The sequence below is a fragment of the Anolis carolinensis genome, chromosome 1 (genome assembly GCF_035594765.1).
Source record: "Anolis carolinensis isolate JA03-04 chromosome 1, rAnoCar3.1.pri, whole genome shotgun sequence".
NCBI classification, from domain to species: Eukaryota; Metazoa; Chordata; class Lepidosauria; order Squamata; family Dactyloidae; genus Anolis; species Anolis carolinensis.
The window spans coordinates 172,680,360-172,699,882 of NC_085841.1; the positions used below are offsets into that span (position 1 = coordinate 172,680,360).

Here is a 19,523-nt window from a genome sequence, read left to right on the forward strand (position 1 = left end):
AAAGATTGGGGAGGAGGGGAATGTAGCTGTACTCCTTTTATCAGCTCAGCACCAGGAATATGTTTACATGGTTAATGAGCATGTCTAAGACAGCTTGTTGGTTGTAACTCGTCACTAAAAATATTTTCCACTATTGGTATGCATTCCCCCATCACCGAATAGGTAAAAGTGGAAAAGTAAAACCATGAAGTCAGGCACACATGCCCTCCAAATAATGTGCTTCATATTTATAATTTTTGCTTCTTCACATGACACAATCCTCAAAGTTAGATTGACTATTGTCAAGCACTGTGGCTGTGATCAAAAGGAATACTTGGCAGTGTTTGACAGGTATGCAGTATTTCAGAGATGGATGGAGATCTTCTTAGTCTCCCCACCTTCCTATATTAGCCCTCCCATCCCTTTCACCCTGGAAAATAATCAGCTCTCAGAGACTCTCCTGTAGTACTTGACATATGATTAGAACCTGTCCATAATATTAGTAGTAAGTAACTTTGTAGTACAAGTAGATTTCATGAGTCATTTTTAAAAGAGCATTCTCTACCATCTAGTTTTTCATGCAGACACATGCATGAGAAAGTATACTTTATATTTAGGCTTAAGGCTTTTGCTGTTAAGAGACCCTTTCTCCTTTTTTAATGCTCCTAAATAGTATCTCACATATAATTAGTATTGAACCATAGCCATCTCACCAGACATATTTTCTGTTGCTTCAGATAACTAGCAGTATTGACTGTATTTATTAGTAAATAGTTCTCCTATCATTGGTTGCTGTGAGTTTTTCTGGCTGTATGACCATCTTCCAGTAGCATTCTCACCTGATGTTTCGACTGCATCTGTAGCTGGCATCTTCAGAGGTTCTGTTGCTAGTGACACAAATGAGGTGTATGTATATCTGTGAAATGTCCAGGGTGGGAGAAAGAACTCTTGTCTGTTTGAAGCAAGTGTCAATGTTGCAATTAGCAAGAATGATTAGCACAGAGTAGCCTTGCAGCTGCAAAGTCAATCAGTGGGGGGATCTGCATAGAGGTGGCTTGGCTGTTGTGCCTGGAGGCATCCTTTGTTTGAGAGGTGTTGACTGGCACTTGGTTGCTTGCTGTCTGGAATTCCCCTGTTTCTGAGTGGTGTTCTTTAGTTACTGTCTTGATTCTGGTGTTTATTTAATATTGGTAACTAGATTTTGTTCATTTTCATGGTTTCCTCCTTTCTGTTGAAATTGTCCATGTGCTTGTTCTTCTATAATTCCTCCATCATCTATTAATTCTATGGGGCCATCTACAGTGACCACTTAAGTCAGTTTCAAACTGATATTGAAAAAGGTGGTTTTGCTGTGCAGATAAATTACATAGGAAATCCTGGAATCAGTTTGAGGCCAGATGGTGATTACATAAAGCACAAAGCAATGATGCTCATTCATGACCTTCTTTCATGTGCTTTTGTTGTGTTTGTTGTTTGACCGGCACAGTTTGAAACTAACTTTGAATTATATTAAAGGGTCAATGTAGATGGGGCCTGAGTTTGAAGAAAGAAAATGGTTTGCTGTCTAAGGGTGCATCTACACTGTAAAAATTACTGCAGTTTGATATCACTTTAATTGTCGTCACTTGGTGCTGTTGAATTACGAGAGTTGTAGTTGTAAAAGGTCTTTAACCTTCTCTGCCAAAGAGTTATAGTGCTTCACTAAGCTAAAGATCCTAAGATTGTTTGATATTGAGCCAATGGTTCATTAAAATGGATAAATTGTTGATATGAATATTACTCATGGTTATGAATTAATTTTAAACATACAGTACTGGGTTACTTTTAGCAGAAGCTGTAATGCAATTAATTAGGATGAGAAGTGTATGTAATAGTTTGATAGTTGCTTTTGCTTGAGTAGGAAAGGCGTCAGTTGTATTTTAATGTTTTTTATTTTATACTAGCTTGGGGACCCGGCGGTGCCCGGGTCATTTGAGAATGGGGTTATTTGTCTTTCAATGTTATGTATTATGTTTGAAGTGGGTGAACTACAATTTCTAGAAGCGTGGCTCAATCCTCCCGAAACCCTGCCAGTATGAAAAGTTGGCCATTTGGGATCTGTGTACCAAGTGTGGTCCAGATATGTCGTTGGGTGGTCATTGCCTGGCTTCCCACTAACACCTGCAGTATGTTCAGTTGGTCATGAGGGTTCTGTGTGTGAAGTGTGGTCGTGGTCCATTGTCGGTGGGGGTCACTGTTTCTCTGGATGCAGGTGAACTATAACTTTCTTTCCCCCCAACTTGTTCAATAGGTTGTATTGGTTATGGGGGCTCTGTGTGGCAAGTTTGGTCCTGGTCCATCATTGGTGGGGTTCGAAGTACTTATTTATTGCAGGTGACCTATGAATCCCAGTACCTACTACTCCCAAATTTCCAGGGCAATTCCTCTCCAAACTCACCAGTAGTCAAATCTGGGCATATCAGGTATGGATGGGAAATGTGGTTTTATAGCATTCTGGGTGTAGGTGAACTATAACTCCTATAAATTCCCCAGTAGGAGTCACAATGGTCTGACTTGATGCAGGCTAAACTACAACTTCAATCTCCCAAACTCCTCCAGTAAGTTTAGTTGCAGCTCAATTCTGTTGTTTGTTTTGCAGACAGATTTGAAAGGGAAGGGCAGTAGGCGGGGTCATGCAAATTCCATAGCAATGGAGAACCCTGGAATGCCTGCCTGTGGTGGAAGAAATAGAAAAATGTAGGATGAAATTGTCCCTAGATGAAAGCATTCCTTGAGTGGTGGTTTGTAGTGTTTGGGGAGGACATTGGCAGGGGTTGGGCTACATGTACATGGTGCTCGCTGTAACCTCAATGTCAGTGCAAAGTAGTGACTTGCTGGCTTCTGAGCAGTGGGAAGTGTAGCCTGTTTGTGGAGGCCGGAGGCTGTCTGTGTGAGCGGACACATGTGCCACATACACACATATGGGTTTTCACTTTTATTATGGATTTAGATTTAGATTTAGATTAGATTAGATTAGATAGATTTAGATTAGATTTAGATTTTTTTTAATGTGAAAGTAGAGTTTACTATTCGTTTTAGTTGAGGAGAAGAGATAGGAATATCACAGGGGTTTTCTGTATGGAATTATTTTAATTTTTTCTCATTTTGGTGTCTTTTATTATGTTATTTGTTATTGTTATGAAAATATAATAAGAATTAATTGAAATAGGAGAGTGCCACCTGATTCTAGAGTATAGCTGTTTTAATACATATCTTTTAAAACCCTGTTCAATTATGAAGGAAACTCTTTATATTTATCTTCCATGGTGAAATAGATGCCACACAAATGGCATCCTTCCCACTGAAAAATATACATACCTGAGTAGTGTTATTTTATTCAAGTTCTGAAGCCTTCCATAGCACAACAATAATGTCTTATTTTAGATAAAGCAATAGGAAACAGTTGCTTATTTACAATTTCTCTCATGCTAAATTTAACAGTTATTTCTTTAAAGTAATTATGCAATATTCTTTTAGCTGTGAGCCACAAATGGAAGAACTGTAACTCTTGTATTTAACGTGAAAGTTTGATAATAGTATGCAGCATGTAAATGTGTTACAGAGAGTAGCTCAATAGCATTGCTGGCTTCTGCTGTGGCATGAACTTTGTGGACAGGTACATCTTTATCTCCCTTCTTTTCTGGAGGAAAGGGGCATCAATGCGACCATTGCATCCTCTCCATTCTGCTGCATAGCAGGAAGCCTTTTCTGGAGCTTTGGAAGGAGGAAGAATTGTCAAATCCAGACCCTCTTTGTCTAGTGGGACAGTATGGCTTCTATATGATGGAGGGAAAACTTACAGGGAATGTACCCAAGTTGCCTTCGTCTACCACCAGAGGCGGTCCAACCATAAGGCGAAATAGGCATTTGCCTGTGGCGCCATCGTCCCGGGGGCACCATCGTCCTGGGAGGAGGGCACCACTCTCCACCTCCTTCCTTCTCTTTCGGGCCTTCCAGCGGCTGCGCTGGGCCTTCCGGCTGGCGCAGACCCACCTTCGCACCACGCAAGCCCACCTTTGGGGCCTTCAGAGATTGTGAGGTCTGTAGGAACTTGGAAGCTAGGTATGTGGGGTTTATATATCTGTAGAAGGTCCAGGGTGGGAGAAAGAACTTTTCTTTGAAGCAGGTGTGAATGTTGTAATTAATCACCTTGATTAGCATTTAATGGCCCTGTGGCTTCAAGACCTGGCTTCTTCTTGCCTGGGAGAATCTTTTTTTGGGAGGAGTTAGCTGTCCCTGATTGTTTACTGTCTGGATTTCTTCTGTTTTCAGAGTGTTGTTCTTTATTTATTGTCCTGATTTTAGAGGTTTTTTTTTTAATACTGAGGGCTATCTGGGTTATCTAAGTCCACACTGCCCTATATCCCTGTTCAATGTTTAGTGCTAAATTTGCAAATATAGTAATTCCTACATAACATTACCATGTATTGAACTGCTTTTTCTATTGATTTGTTGTAAAACATGATGTTTTGGTGCTTAATTTTTAAAATCATAATGTAATTTGATGTTTTATAGGCTTTTCTTTTATACTTCCTTATTATCCAACATTTTCGCTTATCCAACGCTTTTATTTTTCAGTGATTGGTTTGGGGGGGCGCCAAAATTCTGTTCGCCTACACTTGAAAAATACCTAGGGCCGGCTCTGTCTACCACATCTCCTCAACCCAAAAGTTGCCTCTCTTTAGGTATAATATCAGGATAGCATCATTACGCCAAAGAGTTCAATTGATCCTTTTTGTTTCTTTTTGCAGGCATCAAAGATTTGAAAAAGCATTTCTACTTGCTGTTGATATAGGTGCCCATGACTTATTTATGGTGAGTTATTTCTGAAGGATTTTCATTCTTATTATTGTTATGCTGCCATAGGATGAGATGAGTACTTTGCACTCCCATTTGATTTTTTGAGTTGCCTCACTTGGTACTTTGATCATGTTACTACCGTGTTTCCCCAAAAATAAGACAGTGTCTTATATTAATTTTTGCTCCCAAAGATGCTCTATGTCAGGGGTCCCCAAACTAAGGCCCGGGGGCCGGATGCGGCCCTCCAAGGTCATTTACCTAGCCCCCGGCCTTATTTATAATATAATATTTTATATCAGTTTTAATAATATAGTATATTGTATATACATATGATATTGATAATAATATTATCATTTTATACAATATAATACTAATAATAATACCATATAATAATATTAATTATATGTTATATATTACATATAATATTACAGTATAGTGGTATAGTTCAATATAGTAATATATAATGCTAATATTGTGCTATGCTAATTATATAATATATTGTATGTACATACAGCTGCTCTGAGTTCCCTTTGGGGTGAGAAGGGTGGGATATAAATGTAGTAAATGAATAAATAAATAATTTTGGACTTAGGCTCGCCCAAAGTCTGAAATGACTTGAAGACACACAACAACAACAACAACAACAACAACAATCCTAATTAACCTGACTAAATCATTGGCCAGAAGCAGGCTTACACTTCCTATTGAAATCCTGATAGGTTTGGGTTGGTTAAAATTATTTTCATTTTTAAATATTGTATTGGTCTTTCATTGTTGTTGTTGTTGTTTTCCACTACAAATAAGATATGTGCAGTGTGCATAGGAATTTGTTCTGTTTTTTTTTTCAAATGATAATTCGGCCCCTCAACAGTCTGAAGGATTGTGGACCGGCCCTCTGCTTTAAAAGTTTGAGGACCCCTGCTCTATGTCTTATTTTTTAGGGGGTGTTCTTATTTTTCCATGAAGAAGAATTCACATTTATTGTTGAACAAAAAAAAAAAAAGAACATTTACTATATACTGTACAGTAGTTGTCATCACAAACCAGCATAACCAGACAAACTGTGAATCATATCAAGAATTTCTTGTTACTACTAATATTTCCATGTACAACACTCTATGATAAGTACATTTACCGATCCTGCATGCTCTGGTGTTCTGTTCATTGGGCATGCTTCCAAACAAAAACTTTGCTAGGTCTTACTTTCAGGGGAGGCCTTATATTTAGCAATTCAGCAAAACTTCTACTAGGTCTTACTTTCTGGGGATGTCTTATTTTAGGGGAAACAGGGTATCAAGAGATACTTTTATTACTTTCTATCAGCAGGCTCTAGATACAAGCCATAAGAAGGGATTATTTACAATAGCCTTTCGCAACATCATATTGTCACATGATAAGTTGTTGGCATGATAAACATGATGTTATTTTAACCGAATTTTTAATACCCATAATATTTAATTCTGTTTTAATGTTTATATATTTGTAGGTTTTAAATTGCACTGCAATGCTTTTAATGTAAGCCACTATGAGTCTCCTTGTAGAGAGAAAAAGTGGGCTATATATTAAAATAATAATAATGATTTACAGCAGCATTACTCAGAGTGGTGACCCCTAGACTGATGGTAGTGCCTCACAAGTTTTCAAAAAAAGAAAGAAACAGTTATAGCCCAATTATATCATATATATGCCATATAGGTAAAGGTAGGTAAAGGTTTTCCCCTGACGTTAAGTCCAGTCATGACTGACTCTGGGGGTTGGTGCACATCTCCATTTCTAAGCCGAAGAGCCAGCATTGTCCGTAGACACCTCCAAGATCATGTGGCCGGCATGACTGCATGCAGTGCCGTTACCTTCCTGCCGGAGTGGTACCTATTGATCTACCCACATTTGCATGTTTTCAAACTGCTAGGTTGGCAGGAGATGGGGCTAACAGCGGGCGCTCATTTCGCTCCCGGGATTTGAACCTGTCACCTTTTGTTCCGCAAGTTCAGCAGCTCAGCGCTTTAACACACTGTGCCACCAGGGGCCCCTTATATGCCATATAGAAACATGGTATTTATTTATTTGTTTATTTATTTATTTATCTATGTAGTATCAGTCTCAGGCACACTGGGAGAAATTATAGTTGGGTCCTCGACTCCAGACAGCCTCAGAAGTTCTAAATGAACTCTTAATAGTATGACTCTATAGCTCTACCTCAATTGCAGTAGTGGAATTTTTTACTAAAAAATGATCTTATGTTTCCCAGATGACAGAAGGAGTCATTGGACTAATTCTTGAGCAGTCCTACCATCATGAGCTTCAACTAAGAATGATTTTATTTTATTACAATTTCTGCAGTTCTGTAGTTAGTACGCAGTTGGGGGTCTGCCAAGGAATGCCATGTTCTATAGGCTATGTTTTAGAGAAAGACAATAACAAATTACCTCTGATTTTTCTTCGTGTACTCTGTGAATGCACACTAATGGAGAAGCTGCGCCTGCGCAGGTTCCGACGGAAACTCTTCCAAGCTGAAGTTCAAATTTTGGCGGTAACCACGCCCCCCTTCCCAAGGGGCATATAAGGCAGCCCCAGGCGCCCGCTCTCCAGTTCCTTTTTTTCCGCCGCAAGGTTCACTTCGGACTCTTCGCATGTCTACTACTCGTTTCAAGCGCTGCACGCAGTGTGCTGCTAAAATTCCTGATTCGGACGGCCACGCCAAGTGCCTCTTCTGTCTTGGCGAGGCTCATGTGGTCGGTACCTGCCGTTTCTGCCTAGCTCTCACAGCTCAGGCCAGAAAGAACAGAGCCGCTAGTCTTAGAGCGGCGCTCTACGAAAGATCTCTCGCGCCAGAACCGACTCCGTCAACGTCGGGTGCGTCGTCGTCTTCAGCTCTGAGAGCAATGTCGGCGCCACCAGCCAAGCCTCTGACAACTAAAGCCTCCTCGGTCTCGTCCAGGGCGTCCAGGACTTCCAGGGCTGCTAAACCAGCCAAACCGCCGTGTACCGTGACGACGGCTACTGTATCGACCCGCTCCGGGAAGGTGGGGCCTTCCTCGACGTCGAGCTCTCTGGCTTCAGTGACCTCGATCCGCTCTCGTATCGGCTCCCCGCCTTCCTCCTCTGCTATTAAGATAGCCTTTAAGAGGGCTCACGAGGAGTCTCGTCGAGCGCAATCTGACTCAGCTGTGGTTCCTCCCACACCTGGCAAGTCCTTGAGGGTTGCATCCAAGCAACCGCCGACAAAAAAACGGCTGACTCAGCGCTCCTCCTCCTCGGCCTCCTCAAGGAGAGACCCGCTGTCCTCCTCGGCAACCTCCTCGAGAAGGTCTTCTCCTATTGTGCCAGCCCAGAGGCCTAGAGATGTTTCTCAATCTCCGTTGCACCCCCTATCCGACGGGGAGCTGCAAGACTCACCCCACCACTCTACCCAAACGGTGGTCAGGGTGCCGGTACCGGAGCCGCCTGCGCCGCCTCACTCTTCGCGCCAACAGCTCTTCCCTCCCACCTCGACACCGGAGCGTGGTAGACAAACGGCTCGCCTGGCTCGGGCGGCCCAGGCCTCAGCCTCTAAAGATCCTCGGCTCCCGGCACTCTCTTCTCGCGAGGCCATGCCTCCCCCCGAGACTGTGCTTTCTTCTCCCCCTCAGTCCCCCCAAGGGCCTGAGGAGGAAGATGCTGACATTGACCGCCCAGACTCTGTTCTCTCTGCTTCGGTAGTCTCTCTCGGTCTCGACCTCTCTCCTCCTCACGATGCGTATGAGGCAGACCCGCCTTCTCCTACTGACAATATTCGTGCTTTCTCTGATCAAATGGTCAGAATGGCCGACGCCCTGGGTTTGGAGATCAAACAGACTTCCAAAGCAGTATCTGATCCAGTTTTCAAAAGGGTGCAGGCCCAAGCTCCGCCGGCCACGCTACTCCCTTTCCTGCCTTATCTCTTGGATGTTATCCAGGCCTCCTGGAAAACCCCTTCCTCCATTCCTCCAACCTCGAAGAGGATCGAGACTTGGTACCGTACCGACGATGATACCTTGGAGTGGCTGAAACACCACCCCGACCGCAACTCCCTGGTCGTCAAGGCCTCTCAATCCTCAGGTCATCAGTCGAACACTCCGGCCGACAGAGAAGGGAAGCGCTTCGACGCTGTGGGTCGAAAACTTTACTCTGGAGCCCTTTTGCTTTGCCGGATGGCAAACTATGCAGCCTGCATGGGCGCCTACCAGCAAATTATCTGGGAGAAGGCACAGCCCTTCTTCACTAAGCTGTCGGACGAAGACCGCTCCGTCCTTACTACCCTCCAACAGGAAGCTGACTCGCTTGCCCACCATCAAATACAGATGGCGAAGCATACAGGCGATACAGCGGGCAAGATGATTGCTCACGCGATATCCATCCGTCGTCACGCCTGGCTGAGGTCTTCAGGTCTCTCCTCATCTTCCAGACAGGTCATTGAGGACCTTCCCTTTGATGCACTCGGACTATTTAACTCCGGTACCGATGACAAGCTCAAGTCTAATCATGACTTTAAAATTCTTGCGTCTAAATGTGGCGACCAACCGCAACCACAGCGCACCCGCTGGTTCCCTCACCGCTTCCGCCGCTTCCCGCCACAATCTTTCCGGCACCATTCTTTCAAGCGGCCCTCGGGCTCGAACAATCAAAGCCATCACCAACCTCGTCGGGGACCCCATCCGCAAAAGCAACGCGGTCGAACCACCCCCGCTCCTCCGCAGGCTAACCGGCGTGCCTGACGCCATCCCCTACCAAAGCTCCTCGTCCGCTACCGATGTAGAGCCCACGCTACCTCGACCCTCCTGTGCCTTCGCCGACCGCCTGGCCCCCTTTTACAGTCGGTGGGAATCCATTACTTCAGATGCATGGGTTCTTCGCATTGTCCAAGACAGCTACGCCTTAGAGTTCACAGAGCTCCCACCTACAGGTCGCATTCTCTCTTCAACTCCTTCTCCAGAGATACTGGCCGAAATCGATGCCTTACTGGCCAAAGGGGCCATCCGTCCCTCCCCTCCCGAACTGGATCCTCTTCTCCAGTTTCTTCTCCAGATACTTTACAGTCCCGAAAAGGGGGGGCGGGCTACGCCCCATTCTGGACCTAAGGGCCCTCAATATATTCATTCGCCCTTCCAAATTCAGGATGGTCTCTATTGCCTCTATCCTCCCGATGCTGCAGCGGGGAGACTACTTTGCCTCCATAGACTTACGAGACGCCTACTTCCACGTAGCGATACGGGAGGCTCACAGACGGTTCCTCTGTTTCAAAGTTCTCGACCAAACCTACCAATTTACCGTTTTACCCTTCGGTCTTGTCACGGCTCCAAGGGTCTTTACCAAGGTCGTCGCCGCCGTAGCGGCCCACCTCAGACTACACGGCATCACGGTCTTTCCTTATCTGGACGACTGGCTTCTGGTCGGGCCCGACCCTGTTCTTCTCGAAAGCCACGTCTCCTTCACGCTGCGTCTTCTGAAATCTCTCGGCCTCCAACTCAACACCGAGAAGTCAAATCTCTCCCCGTCGACCCAAATCCGGTTCATCGGAGCCCTCTTCGACTCCGTCACAGAGACTGTTTCACTACCGCTCGACAGATTCCTAGCTCTCCGCCACCAGATCGCCCTATGTCGATCCGCCCGGAGGGTCAGAGCCCGTGCCATTCAAGTCCTTCTAGGCCACATGGCCTCCATGGTTCTCACGACCCCCTTTGCCAGGCTGCATGTTCGGGTCCTACAAAGGTGGTTTATAGACACTTTCAAGCCGTTCTACCACCACAACTCCAAGTACTTGTCGGTACCGTCGATCGTCCGCCAGTCCCTTTCATGGTGGACGTCTCACCGGAACATGTGCAAGGGCCTTCCATTTCATCCAACCCTGCCTTCGCTAACCATAACCACGGACTCCTCCACCTACGCTTGGGGAGCCCACATGAGCGGTCTAACGGTCCAAGATCTTTGGTCCCCATCCGAGAGGGCCAACCACATAAACTTCCTCGAGCTTCTCGCCATTCTCAAAGCCCTGAAAGCTTTCTCCCGCCTCATCTGTCACAAGTCCATCCTCATTCAATCGGACAATCTGGTAGCAGTATTCTACATCAACAAACAGGGCGGTACGGGCTCGAGGAAGTTGATGCACCTCTCCTCCCGTCTCTGGTTTTGGTGCATAGCCCACGACGTACAGGTCTCCGCGATTCACCTTCCGGGTGCCCAAAACGACTTGGCGGATGCCCTCAGCAGGATGACATCTTCCTCTCACGAGTGGAAGCTCGATCCCGAGATCCTCGACAATCTGTTCCTACACTGGGGACGGCCTACTCTGGATCTCTTCGCGTCTCCCCAGAACGCTCAGCTACCCCGCTACGGAGCGAGACTTCCCCCGAACTCCTTCCCCGGCTGCCTAGGGGACGCCTTTCTGCTGGACTGGTCAGCGGAGATGCTTTATCTTTTTCCACCGATTCCCCTCATACCGAAAGTTCTCAAAAGACTCCTCTCGATCTCGGTCATAGCGATTCTCATAGCTCCGGCCTGGCCCCGCCAACCGTGGTATCCAGCCCTTCTTCGTCTCTCCAGAGGAACGTTTCGCCCTCTACCTCCCTCGCCGCACCTTCTCTCGAGAGAGAGGACGGCCAAATTCTTCACCCGGACCTTCCTTCCCTTCATCTCACTGCATGGAGGATTCTTACCTAGCCTCCCTTCCGCAGAATCTGCAAGATGTTCTTCGGGCAGCACATAAGCCGTCTACTACCAAGGCTTATACCTACAAACTCTCTCGCTTTCACGCCTTCCTTCGATCCCGTAATGTCGACACCTTTCCAACCTCGGTATCGGTGGTCCTCGACTTCCTCATGACCCTCGTCGAGAAGAAACTCTCTCTCGCTTCTATTAAGGCTTATCTCGCAGCTCTTTCCTGGTCTTTTCAACGCCATGGTCAGCCATCTCTCTTCTCTCACCACTTGATCAAAACATTTCTCCGAGGCTACAACAACATCTGCCCACCGTCGCTACCACCTACGCCGGGCTGGAACCTCGAACTTGTACTTTCTCAACTCACTTCTGCTCCCTTCGAACCGCTTGCCTCGACCGATCTCCGATTGCTTTCGTGGAAGCTGGCCTTTCTAGTGGCAATCACGTCGGCACGACGGCCATCTGAGCTTGCTGCTCTCAAGGTCGATGAGCCTTACCTACGTTTCCACCACGACCGCGCTGTTCTCCGTCCGGACATTACCTTTCTCCCTAAGGTGGTGTCAGCTTTCCACCTCAATCAGGACATTGTCCTACCAGCTTTCTTCTCTAACCCCTCCTCTCCTCTCGAGCAAAAACTGCACCTTCTCGACGTTCGCAGGGCACTCCTCTTCTACAGGGACCGTACCAAGGACATCCGTAAGACTCAGAGACTCTTTGTCGCCTATGCCCCGGACAAGTTGGGTAACCCCATCTCTTCCCAAAGGTTGTCCCATTGGATTACTCAGGCCATTGAGTTGGCCTACGAACTAGCCAAGCGCCCTCCTCCTCCATCCATCCGTCCGAGATCAACTAGGGGCCTCTCGGCTTCGACCGCCTTCCTTAGAGGTATTCCGCTTGACTCCATATGTAAAGCGGCAATCTGGTCGAACCCTCTTACATTTGTCTCTCACTACAGGCTAGACAATAAAGCCCTAAAAGACTCGGCCTTCGCAAGATCAGTACTCTCATCTTGCCTATCCTGACTCTCAAACGTCCTTCTTCTCCCTATACTCACCCGCAGGTGACTCTCTATACCTCTCCTTCAAGTTATGGGCCAGTTTTTCTCCCCATACCTACCTCTGGGGATATGTTTTTCCCTGATTGTGTTGAGCAGTTGCTCTGTTGCTTTGTAACACCTTATTGATCCTGGCGGGTATGTCAAAGGGTATGATGTTTTCCCCTCTCCGCCTGGGAGAGCGTTTATATGCACTATACGCAATTGCGTGTTTCTATTATGTTTATTAAGTATTTTTCTATATGTTATGTTTTTTTCTTCTACTATGCTCATGTTGGCATTGCACTGGTCCTTTTCGGACAACTTTTACACCTGTCTCTCGAGACTATTATCTCACTGTGTCCTAATGCACTGGTCTTTGGGGCTGTTTTCTCATGTGTCCTAATAAACTTATGTTTGGACATTCACTGCTTGTCGAGTTTGCCTTGTCCCACCATCCGGGACCTTAGCGTGTCAGTCTCCATTAGTGTGCATTCACAGAGTACACGAAGAAAAAGGACAGGTTGCTTACCTGTAACCATGTTTCTTCGAGTGTACTCTGTGAATTCACACAAACCCGCCCTTCCTTGCCCTCTGGCAAACCTCTCCCTTTCTCGTTGCCTTGGCGGCGTAGGAACTGGAGAGCGGGCGCCTGGGGCTGCCTTATATGCCCCTTGGGAAGGGGGCGTGGTTACCGCCAAAATTTGAACTTCAGCTTGGAAGAGTTTCCGTCGGAACCTGCGCAGGCGCAGCTTCTCCATTAGTGTGAATTCACAGAGTACACTCGAAGAAACATGGTTACAGGTAAGCAACCTGTCCATATTCATTGCCTAAGAAAATGGGGTTACCACAAATCAACAAGTAACTTGAAGTCATATATAAACATTCATATTCCAGCAAAGACATACAGCTTTCCAAAAAAGATTCATCACACTTGGATAGATTTACTAAAATAGATCCCAACACTTGATTTTATAAATATATCTAGACAACTAATGTAGTTCGTGATTTGATATCAGATTAACATTCATGGCTTCCTTTTAAAGACTCTTAGTTTTTTCTTTGATGATAGTGCTCTTGAAGTTCTATTGCAGTCTCAAGGTCTGGATTTTGACATGAGTTGGGAATTGAGTGTGCCCTGACTGTCTTAGTGGAGAGCTTGGTATGGGAGACAGATGGAGGTGATAATAAGCCCGTCCTTGTGAATTTTTCAGTGGAATTTGATACAATCAGCCACTGAAAAGCTTTTCCCGATTGTATTTAGCAGGTATCACTTTGTATGGGTTCATGTTTTCATGAGCGTAAGTAAAAACGACTTCTAGGAAACTGATGCTCCATGTTTGACTTTTGGCACAAAGTATTTATGTCATCCAAATAGATGACACTAAAGTGCTATATATCTGGCAGGCAACTTTTGGTGGGAGGGGAGAAACAGAGTGGAATTGCCATTGTTATTAACACAGACATATTGTTTAGAGCTAGCTTTGTCACACTTTATTAGTTCAACATAAGAGTAATTATTTTGAACTTAGTACAGTGACTGAAATAGTTCTAGAACTTTTCTCAAGGGTCCTTATTTCCCATATGAATATTCCTTTATCTGTTGCTTGTCTGTTGCTGGTTGAAATATAGTGTTTGGTTTTGTGAATCGCAATGTTCTTCAAAGTGTAGCTTGATCTAGAGATGTTTCTGGCTTGCTTGATTTTATTGGTGTTTGGGATCCCCAAACCTGATGTTAAAAGGGATATCCAAAAGGTTATTTCTCTTAGTAATTCTGTTTTACCCCAATTTCTGCTCTGGATTGATAATGTTGTATGTTTTATCTGATTAATCAACACAGGTACATGAATTAGTTTCGTTTGTTGATTTTATTTGCTATTAAGACACATCTGTGGCTTCTGTTAAATAGAAAAAACTAGGTATGGATACTTCAGATAAATAAAACACAGCTTCTTTAAAGTGCTAAATAGTTTTGCGAAGTATTTTCATGAGCCTACTTGACAGGCTATTGAATCAACTAGCCTCAAGCCTGAAGAAGATAATAGGGTCATTTTTGGAGGGTTCATCTCTTACAGTCAGATTTTTCAAAGTGACACAATTAATATGTCTTACAAGCGAAAAGCTATAATCCCTAAGTATGAAGGCGAAATGCATCCAGTGGCAAAGGAGGATGGGTTGAAACCTAAAAAAGAAAAAGCTCTTAGGTTTTGGAAAGGATCCCGATTTATTGACAACTGTTAAAGAGAGGAGTCTAGCACTCAGCTTGGCATAAAATAGGGATTTTTAAAAGTTTCTAGCCAATTAAAGGTGACTGGAAAGCATTCAAATCCTGAGGGTCAAATATTGAAAATATTGCTTTCCGTGCTTTTTATGTATTATTTATTTATTTGAAATGCTAATATCTCCAATTGTCAGAATTCCAAGGTGATGTATCCATTAAATCCATTAAAATAACAAAGTCAATAGTAAAGATAAAAGGTCTTCGTAAATTAAATGTTGAAAACATTAATGCATAGTCAGATACATTAACAGCTGCCAAAACACGATCAGTGTTGGCTCCTGTTGTACTACATGAGAAGGAATTCCAAAGGCAATGTGCCATGATAGAAATGCCTTTCTCCCTGTAACAGCCAGATGAACCTATGCCAATAGGGGCCCTTGGTCTATAAATCTCAGTGAACAAGCAGTGATACAGCAGAAGCATCTTCTCAGGTAGTCTGGTCCCAAGTTCTTAAGACCTTTATGCATTACTGACATGACCTGGCTCTGTAACATATTGGCAGCCAATGCAACATTATTATCATTATTTAGAAAAGAACAACATAAAACAAATTCCCAGATGTAATGGAGAAGTTAACAAGGCTATAGGACAGCTGATACCTGGCTTGAAAACAGTACATGTGAAAGGGATCTAGGAGTCTTAATAGACCACAAGCTTGAACATGAGTCAAAAGTGTGATGCAGCAGCTCAAAAATACAATGTGATTCTGGTCTTCATCGATAGGAATATAGTGTCTAGATCATGGAACGTCATGGTCTCACTCTGTCCTGCTTTGGTCAGATCTCACCTGGATCATGGTGTCTGGGCACTACTATTCAAAAAGGATATTGCCAAACTAGAACATGTCCAGAGAAGGTCAATCCAAATGATCAAAGGTTTGGAAGCCAAGCCCTACAAGGAACAGCTTAGGGAGCAGGGTATGTTTAGCTTGAAGAAAAGAAGGCTGAGATTCATGTTAGCCATGTTTAAGTATTTGAAAGGATGTTACATTGAGGAGGGAGCAAACTTGTTTTCATTTGCTCTAAAGACCAGGACAAGGAGCAATGGATTTAAATTACAGAAGAAGAAAAAGATTCCATCTCAATATTAAGAAGAACTTTCTGACAATAAGAGCTGTTTGGCAATGGAATATGCAACCTTGCAGTATGGTGGAGTCTCCTTCCTTGGAAAGTTTTTAAGGAAAGGCTGGATGGCTATCTGTTGGGCGTGCTTTGATTGTATTTTCCTGCACAGCAGGGTATTGGACTCGATAGCCCTTGTGGTCTCTTCCAACTCTATGATTCCATCCCTCAGGCATGATGTCTTGAACCTGTGGAATGTGTCATCTTGATAAACAGATTTTTGATAATGATTTATTCTTACAAGCAGCGATTACTGATTGCTTCTGACTTGATCTCAATTTTAAAGTTTTGCTCAATGTTTTGAGATCTTGTTCTAATGTTCTGCCTGGCAAGGTTATGCCTGCAAATCATTAATAATGTAATGATTTCTCCATCTTCCTTGTTCCCTGAGTTCTAAGATTAAGGTGAGACTATGATTCCAGTTTTCAAGGTTCTTAATAATCTTTTGTGGCATTGTAATTAGGTTTAGGCCCAAGACTTCATTTGCTATTACTGTTATGTATGTGTTGAGATGTTATGTTATGTTATGTTATGTATGTGTTGAGATTTAGCAAGTACTTACTAAGCCTTTTGAAGTATGCAGCCATTTGGCTGACTACATAATCTTTATTTTCAGATAGACACCAAAATCCCCCAGAAGTTCTTCCTGGGTTCTTGAATACCATATCCAGTAGCTTTGTCAGGGAGAGATGGTAAACCAGCAAAATCTGACTCTGGCTCTGTTAGGTCACAACCTTCATATCTTGTGCCAGAGTGGAGTCTTCTGTAGAAAGAGATGGATCTGTTTGAACCACGATGAGTTCCCTGATCCATCAGCGCTGTGGTCTTGGCTGGTGCTGCCCTGCTGATCCCATCAAAGTCAGCTACTACTCAAATCATGTTAGTACATGCCACATTGCCTCCTTCATTGATCAACAAATCATGTGTGGAGATGGTTTTATTTTGTACCAACCTGGTTTTAAGTGGCAGGCACCTAAAGGATAGAAGAAGAACCAAAGCCAATGTCCAAGGCCCCAAGCTTTGAATGAAGGATGTGGGAGATAATAGGAGTTCAAAAAGTAGCCCTTTCTTTGTAAGATTTGTTATTTAATTTTGTTCTGGCATAGGAGATATATTTATGAAACCAATATAAAATTTAATCACATTTCATATTTTATACTTTTTTGCCAGAACACTTAAGAAGCTAAATGCCAAAATAAGAAGTGTAAATTTCAGCTCTCTTCCAATACAATTTGCAGCAGGAGCAAGTTAAACTGTTTATTAAGAGTTTCAATGTGCCAGCTCCATGAAAGATTCTTTCCTTTTACATTCCTGCAGCACAACAGGACAGTCAGGCCCAATAGACAAAGGCATTTGTGCATTCTGAGTCTCCCAGCAAATTGTTGTAGATCTGCAGCTGATTTCATTGTTTTGAAGAAAAAAACAATAGGGGGAAAACCTTTGAGAGTCACATATGCTCAACTCTTTTGCATAATGAAGACATTCTGTTTAAATTAAGCTTTGACACTAGCAGCTAATATCATTTATCCTATTAAGCTACTTGCCCTGCTAGTCTGATCTTCATATTTAAATTCTATGTTAAATTGTACAATTACATTCGTCTTTTATGGGTTATGAAAATTCTTTTCTAATTACACAAAAAGAAATTGCATGAACCTTTTAATGCTTTTGAATGTACAGCTCTAATCATCTAGCTTATTCTATCTAATTAGAAAGATGTGTGTGTTGTGATAAACCTTCCTAACTAAGCAGACTTCAAAAGAATATATTGAAAATCTTGTACTTCTGAGAAAGTAATTATATATGTTGTATTTATTATACACAAATGCCCTTGCTCTTTATACTTTCTAAAAAGTCAGCTTTCCCCTTTCCTATTGTTATACAACTTCCTTCTTTCTACATTTAGAAGCTCTTGATATTTGAGACCAAGAGCAAAATCCTGTAGTGTTTATTCAGTAGTGGATCTCATTCATTAAGTGAGGCTAGTTCTAGAATCATAGTTGTAAGGCTTCACTCTAATTCTCCAAAAAGCAAAGAGCCTAGATTTCAAGTGCTTTGTGGTTGTTTCAGGACTGTTGACTAGTTGTTTAAACAGCTTTATTTGGCACAAGCACCATCTCCTTCAAAATATAGGAACAGGACTTTACCTCTGTGTTTAGCTTACTACAAAAAATAGGCTATTATTATATTATCTCCCTTCTCTGTACAACCTCAGTCCTTTTACTTTTGCTGATGGCTCACTCATCTTCAGGCTCCTGCTGCCAAATCCAACACTTTTTCTTTTTCTTCATTATGTCCTCTTTTCTTACTTTTTTCCTTTCTTTTTAAAAAATAAATGTCTTTATTGCCTCTATGTGTGCCTCTTCCTCCTCCTATCTCTTTCTGACCTGTGCTCCGTACCTGGAGACTGTTCCTCTATGTACCTGGAGTTTGTTTCTCTGTATTAAAAAAGCCATTGAGGACTCTTCCTTTGTGTTCCTCCTCAGGTTTCAGACTGGGAGTTTCCGGCTCCTTCAAACCGTAATTATAAGGCTTGTAGCAAATGGAATTTGAGTGCAGTTTTACCTTTGTAAAGATTCATCCAGTTGTATAGTTTCTCCTCTAAACATGCTGGAGAGTATCTCTAAATGTTAAGATTATGTAGCTAAATTTCTCATTGATCTTCGATGAAAAAAAAATCAAAGTCAGACTGCTTGACAGCACTTCTTGAGTGGCTTAAACAGGACAATTATTCCATCTCAGGACAGTAAGAGGTAAAGGTCAGAAATTATATATATATATATATATATATATATATATATATATATATTCTGTCAATGGGGAATTAGTAGGATGTGTGTTCATCTGCATGCTTCCTTGAAGCACATCTACCTTAAAATTGGTTTTTATTTAGATAAATTTCTATAATAAGAAATAAAGACATTATAGAAAACAAATAAACATAGGCATGGGATGCAGGTTGAGAAACAGTGGGTTACTTTTTCCAGTTATGTCAATTAAAATGGAACAAAAGGTAAGTTACTTCATGCTTAAATCATGTGATCAGTCTGCAGAGTTGCTGACCTTGTCAGATCAGAGAAAATAACCAAGGTGCCACATATCTTTTCATAATTAATTGTTGACATAATTGATAAAGAGTATTCATAAAATGCCTTTTTTGCATCCATCGTAGACACTTATATAGTATGTGAGTTTCTCTAATAACCAAGTGTTCCATACTCTTCTGTGATTCTTTCTTGGGCAGCTATAAGAAACAATGCAAGAGGTAACTGACGGTCATTGTTAATGACATAGAAAATAAGAAAAGTGCAGAGCAGAAGTAGATAGTTTGTTGTATTATTTGAAAATCTGATTGATAGCTGCAGTCCAAATACACTTTTCAAATGTATTAAGTAAAAATGACATAAAATAATAAAATGAACATAAATATATATAACTCAACAAAATACATGCACTTCTGCCTATTGTTATTACAAACTACTAAAAAATATAAAAACAAAATGCATAAAAGACAAAAAAGAAAGAAAAGATTTACAAACTTGATTTTCCAAACTTTACTACTGATAGTGAATGTCTTTCTAAATCTATTTTACTCTAT

General features: G+C 42.7%; 1 protein-coding gene across 6 annotated transcripts in view; it reads left to right on the forward strand.

Annotated features, from left to right (window-relative positions):
• wdpcp (WD repeat containing planar cell polarity effector) overlaps positions 1-19,523 on the forward strand; it is a 222,074-nt gene that overhangs the window by 125,525 nt on the left and 77,026 nt on the right. For all 6 annotated transcript variants that reach the window (XR_010000055.1, XM_062958993.1, XM_062958984.1 and 3 more), the window contains one exon: positions 4,770-4,833. Coding sequence is in view for 5 of the 6 variants with exons in the window: in XM_062958993.1 (XP_062815063.1) it covers positions 4,770-4,833 (64 nt within the window). In the remaining variant the exon portion in view is untranslated. The remainder of the gene's footprint in view (positions 1-4,769; positions 4,834-19,523) is intronic.